The sequence below is a fragment of the Garra rufa genome, chromosome 22, assembly GCF_049309525.1.
Source record: "Garra rufa chromosome 22, GarRuf1.0, whole genome shotgun sequence".
NCBI classification, from domain to species: domain Eukaryota; kingdom Metazoa; phylum Chordata; class Actinopteri; order Cypriniformes; family Cyprinidae; genus Garra; species Garra rufa.
This window is the reverse complement of record NC_133382.1, coordinates 27,754,586-27,767,310: the sequence shown is the minus strand read 5'-3', so window position 1 is coordinate 27,767,310 and position 12,725 is coordinate 27,754,586. Positions and strand designations below refer to the sequence as shown.

Genomic DNA, 12,725 nt, shown 5'->3' with positions numbered 1-12,725 from the left:
TTGCCACTTGATGTATTTGTAAAATAAAAATAAATAATCAATCAATCAATCAATCAATCAATCAATCAATCAATCAATCAATCAATCAATCAATTAAAACAAAATAAAATAGCCAAGTTGTCCAATATAAACATTAGGCTAATAAAGTCAGTAAGTGGTCAGTTCAAGTGGTTTTATGGTAATAAATAAATAATACAATATAACAGTAAAAAGAAAAATATATAAAAAACATTGTTGTATTAATCGACTATGTACATAAATCCAACTGTACATAATATTATTATTATCATCATCATTATTATCATTATTATTATTATTATTATTATCATCATTATTATCATTATTATTATTATTATTATTATTATTATTATTATCTACCAAAAATCACTTCGCAGTATTTATTTTTAAATATACTTTTCAGTGTAATAGCAATAATTAATCGATTTTAGTCTGGTTATTGATGTTTGTTTTTAAAAATGCAATTGACAGCATTTTATTCGTGTTTCATGAGATTTTGCCACTTGCTGTATTTGTAAAATGAAAAAATATATATATATATAGTTAAGTTGTCCAATATAAACACTAGGCTAATAATGTCAAGATGGTAATAAATATTTACCCGTTGCTTTTATGGTAAGTAAATAAATAAATAAATAATAATCATAATAATAATTTTATATATTTATATATACTTTTAATTATAAGCCAGTGACAAACATAATATAATTGTAATACAATATAACAGTAAAAAGGCAAGCATATAAAAGGCATTATTAATTTACTACATAAACCCAATGTACATAATAATAATAACAATAATAATAATAATATGTCTAATATTTATTTTTATAACACACATTATTATTATTATTATTATTATTATTATTATGTAATGTCGAATCAAATACATTCTATTCTATTCTATTCTACTCTATTCTATTGTTTGATTAATAAACAGGAAGTTCGCGCTATACCTTTTCACCACATCTAAAGTGACGCTGTTTCTTTAAATAAGTTAGAGACTGGAGGAAATGGAAGATCTGGAGTTGTACAGTAGTTTCATTTTCTCCGTCTAGTATCCTTGGACTTGAACGAACAATGAATAAAACTGAGGCTGATCCGGCAGAAATGTAAGTTTCAAGAGTAAATATATAGTAATGTTATGAAAACATATTGCTATGTTGAACTGACTCATCTTTGTTTGGCTACTAACTGTAAGTAACAAACCTTGCGTAGCCTTGCTAAACGCATCGAAGCGTTTAAAAGGCAATAAAAAATTTAGGTTGGTAAACATTTCTTATCATGTTACCAAAATGTGAAAATTAAGAAAAACGTGTATTAAACCTAACAACCCTTACCCTAAATTAGCCACGGTTTTATTATAGTAAATGTGTAGTAACCTTGTTTTTGGGCGTCTTGATTACCAGTTTTACCACAAATACCATGAATAAACTATAGCGTAGCAAAATTATGGTTAATTTGTAGTTACCATGCATGGTTTAACTAAAGTACTATTAGATTTTTGGTTTTATTTGTAGTAAAACCATGGATAATTTTCGTACAGGAAGTTGCCCGCGGAAAGTTTAAGGAGGACCTTTACACTTCCTCGAAAATATTTTAGCTATAGAACACATTGCATACTATATGTAAAAACGTTAAAATATAGCGTAGATTGAATAATTGGTAATGTAATTGTATTTAATGTTACCATTGACAAGTTGTCTGTAGGCAACTGAGGTAAATAATGTATCTTCCTACTCTAACGTTACACTTCATGTCATATACTGTAGCTTTTCTTTATCAGCTCTAACAGCTTACATACATAAATACAGAGCTTTTATTTCTTCCAAAGCCATGAATTAGTTGAAAAATTAAGGAAACAAAGTAATTAAATAAACATCCAGTTGAGACAACATCACAAAGTGAAAGTAAAAGTTAGTTTACAGAGTTCATTTACAGATTTGAGAAATAACAGTCACTTCACTGCTGGGAACTATATAAAAGAGGAAAGAACGACTCTAAAGAAATTTACCTTGGAAATAGTTATTGTCACTACTGTGAAATCATACTGTACTAATATGGGGTTTTCTACAAAACAGTGTGATAGCTTTTCTTTCATTTCTACAGTACCAGTCAAAAGTTTAAATTTTTTTTTTAAAGAAGTCTCTTCTGCTCACCAAACCTGCATTTATTTGATCCAAAGTACAGCAAAAACAGTACAATGTTCAAATATTTTAATTATTTAAAATAACTGTTTTCTATTTGAATATATTTTAAAGTGTAATTTATTCATGTGATTTCAAAACAGAATTTTTAGCATCATTACTCCAGTCACATGATCCTTCAGAAATGATTCTAATATTCTGATTTGTTGCTCAAAAACATTTATTATTATTATGTTCAAAACAGCTGAGTAGATTTTTTCAGGTTTCTTTAAATAGAAAGTTCAGAAGAACAGCATTTATCTGAAATAGAAATCTTTTGTAACATTTTAAATGTCTTTATCATCACTTTTGATCAATTTAATGCATCCTTGCTAAATAAAAGTATTAATTTCTATCATTTCTTTCCCAAAATGAAAAAACTGACTCCAAGCTTTTGAATGGTATAGTGTATAATTTTGCAAAATCTTCTTATTTCAGATAAATGCTGATCTTTGGATCTTTCTATTCATCAAATGATCCTGAAAAAATGTACTTAACTGTTTTAAATTTTGATGATGATAATAATAATAATTAAAAAATGTTTCCTGAACAGCAAATTAGAATGATTTCTGAAGGATCATGTGACACTGAAGACTGGAGTAATGATGCTGAAAATGTAGCTTTGAGCACAGGAATAAATTACATTTTATAATATATTAAAATAGAAAGCAGTTATTTTAAATAGTAAAAATATTTCGCAAAATTACTGCTTTTGCCGTATATTGGATTCAATAAAGACAGGCTTGGTGAGCAAACGAGAATTCTTTAAAAAACAACGTCATTGTAACTTAGAAAACAGATTTTGTTTCACCCTGTCAAGAATTTCCAGTTCTTTCACTCAGCTTTGCTGGCCTTGTGTCACTGAACAGTAACAGCGCTATTTTTTTCTTCAGAATGGATAAAGAAACCATTACTGAGATTGAAGAAATTGAGGACCAAGAGAACTATGGAGAAGGAGACACAGTAGATGCAAAACCTGACCGCAAAGGGAGATTTTCTCTTTTTAGCAGGTGAGACTATTTCCAATTTACTGTAATTTATCCATCCATCAGTCCATCCATTAATTCATGCAATGAGCAGATATCAACCACTATTGACCTAACCTGTTATTTAAGTGAGAAAAACAGTTTCCTTTGTGACAATAATTCAGTTAATTATCTATCATTTACAGTAGTACAGTAGTCATACACTAGGTGGCACCACAGTCCTCTTTGTAAATGACAAACCCCATAAGCTTTAACGATTGCATCATATATTTGAATGTATTTAGAGGTATTTTGAGTGCTCAGAATAACTTTTCATAGGTCTTCCACCTGCATATTTAAAATTATTCTCGACTAGGTTCTTTGCAAATAAAACAAAAACACTTATATGCAGATATTATATATTTGGCGACCTTTTATTTGCCACTTTTGAGTGTACTTGCTCTATAACAGGCCTAATATGTAAGTTTGATGGTGTGTTTGTCAGTAGAGGTGTGCCTTTGTCCTGTGTGACCCTGGCTGAGGGGTTTGAATGGGCCTTTGGAAAGCTCTGGGGGCTGGCGTGTGTGCTGACTCAGGTAGTGTGCGCCGGCCCAGCCCAGCGGAGCCACCACTCCGCTCTTTATAGAGTATAGAGCATGCCGGGTTCCTAGCGCACACCATCCAACACCACACCACTTGGAAAAAATCCACCCAAAAGAAGCTAAAATTTGGGAAAGATTCAGCAGATCTAGAGGGAAGAGCAACACGGTTCAATGCAGAGTGGCGTACCATTTGAAGAAGAGCCCAGGTAGGAGAGCGCTCAGATGGGATAGGAGGTAGTGGGGGGGTTGGAGGGGGGTTGTTGCCCCACATCACATGGGACACCTGTGATTCGCTCTACTGTTCATGTGTGAGAGAGTTTATAGGCAGGAACCCATTGTTGTGGTTGGGTAACATGATGACTAGGCTCTTCTGGAAAACTGGCACATAGTGTGCATCCAGTGGCCTACGAATCTGGACAGATCCTTTGGAAATGTCTGTGAAAATTTTCCCTCAGGCATGTGGAATATTATGTTTAGGAAGTTTTAGAGCAGATAATATTATGATCAATTAGAGGATTTAGTTGTCTTCATGATGCCGGATATGCTGGTTAGCTGCCATTTACGATTTTCTGACTGGCATGGGTTGTATTTTGCTTGAGGTTTGGTTGTTCTTCTACTTACAAATGAGCTTTTTTATGATTTGGATTCTATTTCAGAACACACTATGTTCTTATAAATATATATTTGGTGAGTACGTGATGGATGGTTATCTGTCTCTGTCTCTTAGTAAGAAGAAGGATGGCAAGTTGCAGGAAAAAGAGCAATCTACTGAAAGCCATTACAGGATTGTTTTACCAACATTCCAGTATAAGATGAGCCACCGGCGCGTTGGCAAGTGCATCATCATCAACAACAAGAACTTTGATGATAATACAGGTGAGTCTTGGTTTTTATGTCTTCCTGTGTTGAATAATCAATATTGATTTGCCTTTTAATTGGCACACCAGGTAATATTAAACAATGTTGTTGCAGAATCTGAAAAATGTTAATTATTTTACCAAACTGTACTGACCTGAATAAGATATTTCACATAAAACACGTTTACATAAAGTCCACAAGAGAAAATGATAGTTGAATTTATAAAAATGACTCTGTTCAAAAGTTTTCATACACTTGTTTTTGAATACTGTGTTGTTACTTGAATGATCCACAGCTGTATATATATATTTTTTTTGTTCAGTGATATTTGTTCATGAGTGCCTTGTTTGTCCTGAACAGTTAAACTGCCTGCTGTTCTTCAGCAAAGTCCTCAGCAATTTTTTTCTTATTTTGCCTAAATATCATTTTTTTTTTCATTTAGTACTGTCTTTCAGAAGCTACAGAAGATACTTACAGTACATGTTCCCTAGAAGACAAAATAAGTTTAAATTTTCCCTGATCTTCAAATTCAAAAATGCACCATTTTTCTTTTTGAAGCATCAGTGAGTGTTCTAACCTTCTGTAATAGTTGCATATGAGTCCTTCAGTTGTCCTCGGTGTGAAAAAATGGATCTCAAAATCATACAGTCATTGATAACTGTTCAGGACAAACAAGGGACTCATGAACAACTATCACACACACACACAAAAAACACACACACAGCTGTGGACCATTCAGGTAACAACACAGTATTAATACAAGTAAACTTTTGAACAGGGTCATTTTTATAAATTCAGCTATTATTTTCTTTTGTGGACTATATGTTGTTCAGGGTAGTAATAAATAAAAAATAACATGCATTTTGTATGCTCCCCTCTTATTTTGGTAAAAAAATAATTAACACTTTGCAGATTCTGCAAGGTGTATGTAAACTTTTGATCTCAACTGTATCTGTGGATTATATTTACCATAGTTTCTGCAAAAACAACACAGACATTAATGTGACTACCTTTAAACGTTTTATGAAAAATATCAAAAATAAAACTTGAATGTTGAGTCATTTAGACCTAAAGTCATCTAAGGCCGCTAACTAATTACTTATTATTTGTGATCTGTGTTTAAGGAATGAATGTTCGAAACGGCACAGATCGTGATGCTGGAGAGCTATTCAAGTGCTTTAAAAACTTGGGCTTCGAGGTTTTTGTCTACAATGACCAGACCTGCAGGAACATGGAGCGGCTACTAAAAGAAAGTGAGCGGCCAAAATATTTATCACAACCCCAAATCATCAGAATGCCACATCCGGTGTGTAAATTAGGCTTACATAACTGTGCTCGGAAATTATTTTAAGAAACATATGAAATGAAAACATGTAAGTGTTATATATCAGTAAGAGCCAGAAAGAAAAAAAACTAAAACAGTGCAATGGAACTTTTGCGGAATGTGGTTGGGCTGCCTGATTGCTGGAAGGTTGCATCATAACATGTTGTTTTGAATGTTGTGCTGTTACAAAAACGAGGGAACTTCCTGTCCACTGACTATATTGACCTATTTTTTCCTGTAAGAGTGAGTGCAGCCATATGTAAATTTATAGGTCTGGCTTCCGGTCTCATCCGTATCTAGTTATTTTTAGCTGTGCAAATCAGCTTGTTTTGCTGCTTAATATTGCAGATTGGTGTGTTTTATCATATTATCTTTATGTATTATCTTAATTATGAACACACTGGTTTGTAAAGCAAACAGTTTTAACGTTTACTGCACATTGTTACTCTTCTCGTTATTTCCCTGTAGAGGCTACTGAACGAAAGTCTCACCCATAGGCTTACTTCCACGTTGAAGAATAAGGTATATAGGCATCTGCTTTTTTAGTGCAATATAATATCATGAAACCTATATGTGTTTCAGTCTCACAAGAGGACCACAGCGACAGCTCCTGCTTTGCCTGCATCTTGCTGAGCCACGGCGAGGAGGGCATGATTTACGGCACGGATGGAGCAATGCCCATCAAGAGCATGACCTCGCTCTTCAAAGGAGACATGTGCAAGAGCCTCGTGGGCAAGCCCAAGCTCTTTTTCATCCAGGTAAGGGGAGCAGGGCCACTGGAGGATTTGGGGAGGCAAGAGGAGGATGAGGAAGAAATGAAGGAGGAGAAAATGGAGCACCTACATACAACGGTGTCTATTGTTTTAAATGCTATTTCAGTCGCACCACACCCGGGGTTAACATACCGTTATCGAAGTGCACTTTAGATGGATATTGACATGGTGGTGTGTTTTGACTGGCAGGCTTGTCGGGGTTCAGAGTTTGATGATGGTGTGCAGACAGACTCAGGACCACCTAATGACACGATAGAGACAGATGCCAATCCAAGGCACAAGATTCCGGTTGAAGCAGACTTCCTTTTTGCTTATTCAACTGTCCCAGGTAATTTTTACTCTTCATTACGAAACGTGGAATGCGGGAAATTTAGTCTCAAAGAGTCCCACGGAAAACATGCCTTTCTCTAGAGTTGCATGCAATAAACGTTAATGTTTTCTCTGTGGTTTTTAAAGAAGTTTCTTCTGCTCATCAAGGCTGCATTTATTTAATCAATATACAAAAATACAAAAACTAATATTATTATCATAACATTTCTCTATTTTAATATAATGTAAAATATAATTTATTCCTGTAAAGCAAAGGTGTATATTCAGCTTCATTACTCCATTCTAATATGCTGATTTATTATTTGGAAACAGGATTTTTTTCTATTCTTTGATAAATAAAACATTAAAAAGAAGAGTGTTTAGGCAATTCTAAAGTTTGGGGTCTGTTTTTCTTTTTCTTTTTTTTAAAGAAATTAATACATTTAATTAGAAAGGATGTGTTAAATGGATAAAAAGTGATAGTAAAGACTTACATTGTTAGAAAAGATTTATATTTTGAATAAATGCTGTTCTAATCATCAAAGAAACAAAGGGAAAAGAATAACAGGTTCCAAAAAATATTAAGCAGCACAACAGTTTTAACACTGATAACAAATCAGCATATTAAAATGATTTCTAAAGAATCATGTGACACTGAAGACTGGAGTTATGGCTGATGAAAATTCAGCGCTGCGTCACAGAAATAAATTATATTTTAAAGTATATCAAATTCCGAAACCAATATTAGAAACTGCAATAATATTTCACAATACTACATTTTTTTTCTGTATTTTTGATCAAATAAATACAGCCTTAATGAGCATAAGAGACTCCATTAAAAACATTAAAATCTTACCAATCCCAAACTTTTGAACCACAGTGTATGCATATTTATTAATTTATTAATTGGTTTCTGGCATGGAATAAAACAATAAAAAGATACGATTTTTCCAAGCAATTTTGAATTTATATCACATAATTTCTATTTCACATAAATGCTGTTCTTTTAAAAATGTATCTCCATCAAATAATCCTGACAGTATCCATAAAATATTAAGCCTCACAACTAAATTTATAATAAAAAAATATTGCTGAAAAAAATCTTATACAATAATCTTGTATTACTTATGATAATTATACACAGTGTTATGACAAGAAATGCAATTTTACTTTTTTTTTTTTTTTGTTGCTATCCACTGAACACTTTTTGGTTCTATTCATTATTGCATCAGTTAATCAGCATTTGAACTGCGTAGTTTGTTAATTTTTCTATTAATATTTTCGTAATGTAAAGTACCAAGTCAACATCACCTTCTGGCTTCATAGACGAACATGTCGGTTAAGGGCGTCTAGCACAAGTTATGCAAAAACTCCCATTATATTCACTGAATCTATTAAATGAATCTTTTATTTACATTATACCTGCACTGTGTTGTTTATGTTGTTTATTGTTTTCAGCGCTGACTAATCTAAGCACCTCTGATTGGTCAATGCATTCCTAAATTCAACAGAAATGCGTTTGATTGGTTGTTAGGCTCAATTTAAATTTAAGGGAGACAATTTAAATTTAATTCTGTGAATTGACACTTTTCATTCATTTTCACATTTCACTTTAATCGCGACAGCCGTAATACATTGTTTAATTGTGCAAGACGCATTTGTCTTGAATTTTGGGGCATTTTTGTTCATTTTGGTTGCATTTTTGGCAAAAGCGCTCGTTAATTTCTGACCCTGACATTTGTTCTTACAGGTTACTACTCCTGGAGGAATCCAGGCCGAGGCTCCTGGTTTGTCCAGGCCCTCTGTAACGTTCTTAGTGAGTTTGGCAAGCAACTGGAGATCATGCAGATCCTCACACGGGTCAACTACATGGTGGCCACCAGCTTCGAGTCCTGGTCAGAAGATCCCCGTTTTACCGAGAAGAAACAGATACCTTGTGTGGTGTCCATGTTGACTAAAGAGCTCTACTTCAACTGATCTGAGCAGACCTCCGTCTTGCCTTTTCTCAGCATGCACATCAAGGACTTCATAGTAGCACACTTTTAATTTGATATCTTTTAACAGTAAATATTAACCAAATTGTTAACCTTTTTTGTCATTGATCCATAAGGAGGGAACCCTCAATCTAATACTTGAGCAAAATAATTGTAAACAGCGGTGCATATTTCAGGATGGCAGGCAGGAAAGACATCAGGTGTACAAAGACTAACCACTGACTGACTAAATGACTGACCGAATGACTGACTTCACATGACCAAACGGTCACTACCTTCAGGGATGGTCCCAGCTTTTCATGCTGGGCATACAGACAACAAAATGATCTTACTTTGTGCTACTTCCTGTTTGAGTTCACTACTTTTTCAGTGAATGTTCTACTTTAACTTTCTCAGAGTATTCCACGGAATAATAATTATGTCACATATAATCTGATCTTTGTCCACTGGCAGTGTCAAATATCCATGTTGCTTTGCCAACTTTTGAAAGTTTTCTGCCACTTTTACTTTACTAGATGAAACTTTATTGATCTTAATAAAAAAAACAGTGCTTGAAAAAGGCATCCACTATCACATTAACCTTTGCTGTTGTTCTGTTTATATATTACAAGCAACTCAAGCATAAACTCTAAGCATATAAATGGCCATTTGTAGCATTTTAGTTTGGTTTGGTTATTCCAGAATGCTCTTTAGAGGAGGTCAAAGAAAGGCCATGAATGGAAATGGAGTGGCAAATAGTGAAGTAATGCTGACACCCGCACAGTTTAAGTAAAAGCTTTTCACTCATCCCTCGCTCAAATGAGCATTCATACGGTGTATTTTGAGCACACTGTAGCTTTGAAGTCTTCATGCAGTATTTACTGATGTTTTGTACTGAATCTGTCTATGATCAACAGAGGCAGCTATTGTTTCACTGGTTACATTTGAACCAATTATCACCCATCTGACCAATTGTGCTGTTTCAAACTTGATGGAAGGTTCTGATGTTTTCAGAGCTTGTTTCGTTCAACAGTTTTTCCTTCCCTTTTGTTCTCTCTGTATTTTTTTTATTTCATTGTTCATCCAGATCACACTCTGAATCTGCCAGCCTGTACACCATCTGACCATCATCACAAATGAAAGGCCCACTTTTCTTAATGCATGGATTATTAGTGAAGTGCTCCAACTATACTGAAGAAAGTACTAGCTCCACTGGTTTTGAAATTGAAAACAATTTTAATTTTTTTTTATACTACATTGTTTTTAAATATAAATGCTTTACGGTGATAGAAATGTTAATTAATAGAAAAATGTTAACTAAGAAATGAATAATATATTTTAGCACAAATGCCCTGGGAAATTTGTTTACATTGTGTCAACATTATTGTATAAAGTGGGGCTGATTTTTGTTTTTAATGACTTTAATTCATATGAATGCATTTGTAAGCCTTATTTTATTGTATTAAAATACAAATATATATACATTTTGAAATCTGTCTTTTCTTTTTTAACAATACTTCAAAGTAGTTATACACTACTGTTCAGTCTTCTATTTAAATATAGCCTATATTAAAGTTAATTTATTTCTGTTACAGTATAGCGAAGCTGTAATTAAAATATCCACAAAGCACTAGAACAGTGTTATATATTTTTTTGACTTGTGTACTTACATTATCCCAAATGTTTCCATGAATGTTTAAATCCACAGAAATAAGCAATTTTAAAGGGAACCCCGGGTATCAAGACTTGTATGGCTTAATATAACGTAAATGAAATATGTAGTAGAAAACCCATGAAAGTTATTTTAAAAAATCCACATCGTTTTATACATATTTTTGGATTATGGAGGATGCCATTATTTTGATGATGTGACAGCTGCTGTTTTTATTGCAACACACAACTCAGAAAACAAAATACATTACCACATTGTGTGGCTTTGGATCAAATAATTCACGATACATGCTTTGAAGTCCAGTTCTGAATCAAATGATTCGCAATATGCGCTTTGAAGTCCAGTTCTGGATCAAATGATTCACAATACGAGCTTTGAAGTCCAGTTCTGAATCAAATGATTCACAATACACACTTTGAAGTCCAGTTCTGAATCAAATGATTCACAATATGCGCTTTGAAGTCCAGTTCTGAATCAAATGATTCACAATACGAGCTTTGAAGACCAGTTCTGAATCAAATGATTCACAATACACACTTTGAAGTCCAGTTCTGAATCAAATGATTCACAATACAAGCTTTGAAGTCCAGTTCTGAATCAAATGATTCACAATACGAGCTTTGAAGTCCAGTTCTGAATCAAATGATTCACAATACACACTTTGAAGTCCAGTTCTGAATCAAATGATTCACAATACGAGCTTTGAAGACCAGTTCTGAATCAAATGATTCACAATACACACTTTGAAGTCCAGTTCTGAATCAAATGATTCACAATACAAGCTTTGAAGTCCAGTTCTGAATCAAATGATTCACAATACGAGCTTTGAAGACCAGTTCTGAATCAAATGATTCACAATACACACTTTGAAGACCAGTTCTGAATCAAATGATTCACAATACACACTTTGAAGTCCAGTTCTGAATCAAATGATTCACAATATGCGCTTTGAAGTCCAGTTCTGAATCAAATGATTCACAATACGAGCTTTGAAGACCAGTTCTGAATCAAATGATTCACAATACACACTTTGAAGTCCAGTTCTGAATCAAATGATTCACAATACAAGCTTTGAAGTCCAGTTCTGAATCAAATGATTCACAATACGAGCTTTGAAGACCAGTTCTGAATCAAATGATTCACAATACGAGCTTTGAAGACCAGTTCTGAATCAAATGATTCACAATACACACTTTGAAGTCCAGTTCTGAATCAAATGATTCACAATATGCGCTTTGAAGTCCAGTTCTGAATCAAATAATTCACAATACGCACTTTGAAGTCCAGTTCTGAATCAAATGATTCACAATATGCGCTTTGAAGTCCAGTTCTGAATCAAATGATTCACAATACACACTTTGAAGACCAGTTCTGAATCAAATGATTCACGATATGCACTTTGAAGTCCAGTTCTGCATCAAATGATTCACAATACATGCTTTGAAGTCCAGTTCTGAATCAAATGATTCACAATATGCACTTTGAAGTCCAGTTCTGAATCAAATGATTCACAATATGTGCTTTAAAGGCCAGTTCTGGATCAAATGATTCACCTGTACATGCTTTGAAGTCCAGTTCTGGATCAAATGATTCCCGATACGTTCTTTGAAGTCCAGTTCTGAATCAAATGATTCACAATACATGCTTTGAAGTCCAGTTCACAAAAGCATGTAAAGACACAATGGTTAACTAGAATTTCAAAATAGTGATCACGTTAAATACAGTTTCTGTCATATTAAATACATTTAATGATATAACACCCATTATCTGGTACTTGTCTAAAAAGACTTTATGATGTGCATTGTTAACAGATAACACTAACATTGGTTACTTGGACCTACTATAGCCTTAGGTCAACCTCTGCCTATGGAGAGAGTTTTCAAAAGAATCCCTCCTCTGCGTTTTTCAAAAATTGCACTCTGAGTAAGAGACATCATTTACGTTATAAGTCATACATGTCATAATACCCAGGGTTCCCTTTAACCAGTGGCCCATTCTTCGTCATTGCAGCGCTTGCCAATGACATCATATACCCTTGGTTTTAT

General features: G+C 33.6%; 1 protein-coding gene across 2 annotated transcripts; it reads left to right on the top strand.

Annotated features, from left to right (window-relative positions):
* The first annotated feature begins 1,000 nt into the window (after window positions 1–1,000).
* On the top strand, window positions 1,001–10,490 carry casp7 (caspase 7, apoptosis-related cysteine peptidase). 2 transcript variants are annotated; one of them, XM_073827707.1, is made up of 7 exons: window positions 1,001–1,130; window positions 3,098–3,214; window positions 4,499–4,647; window positions 5,754–5,882; window positions 6,536–6,711; window positions 6,916–7,054; window positions 8,786–10,490. In XM_073827707.1, the coding sequence occupies exons 1-7, from the start codon at window positions 1,099–1,101 to the stop codon at window positions 9,010–9,012; spliced, it is 969 nt and encodes a 322-aa protein (XP_073683808.1). In that variant the 5' UTR covers window positions 1,001–1,098; the 3' UTR covers window positions 9,013–10,490. The 2 variants fall into 2 exon arrangements, with proteins under 2 accessions (XP_073683808.1, XP_073683809.1); XM_073827708.1 differs by lacking the exons at window positions 1,001–1,130; window positions 3,098–3,214 and adding an exon at window positions 3,834–3,977.
* Window positions 10,491–12,725: the final 2,235 nt, after the last annotated feature.

Excerpts from the sequence above, each read along its gene's own strand:
- casp7 (XM_073827707.1), top strand. The coding sequence starts at position 1,099 with ATGAATAAAACTGAGGCTGATCCGGCAGAAAT. Across the intron at positions 3,215-4,498 it reads AGATTTTCTCTTTTTAGCAG|TAAGAAGAAGGATGGCAAGT; the intron begins GTGAGACTATTT and ends TCTGTCTCTTAG. Across the intron at positions 7,055-8,785 it reads TGCTTATTCAACTGTCCCAG|GTTACTACTCCTGGAGGAAT; the intron begins GTAATTTTTACT and ends TTGTTCTTACAG.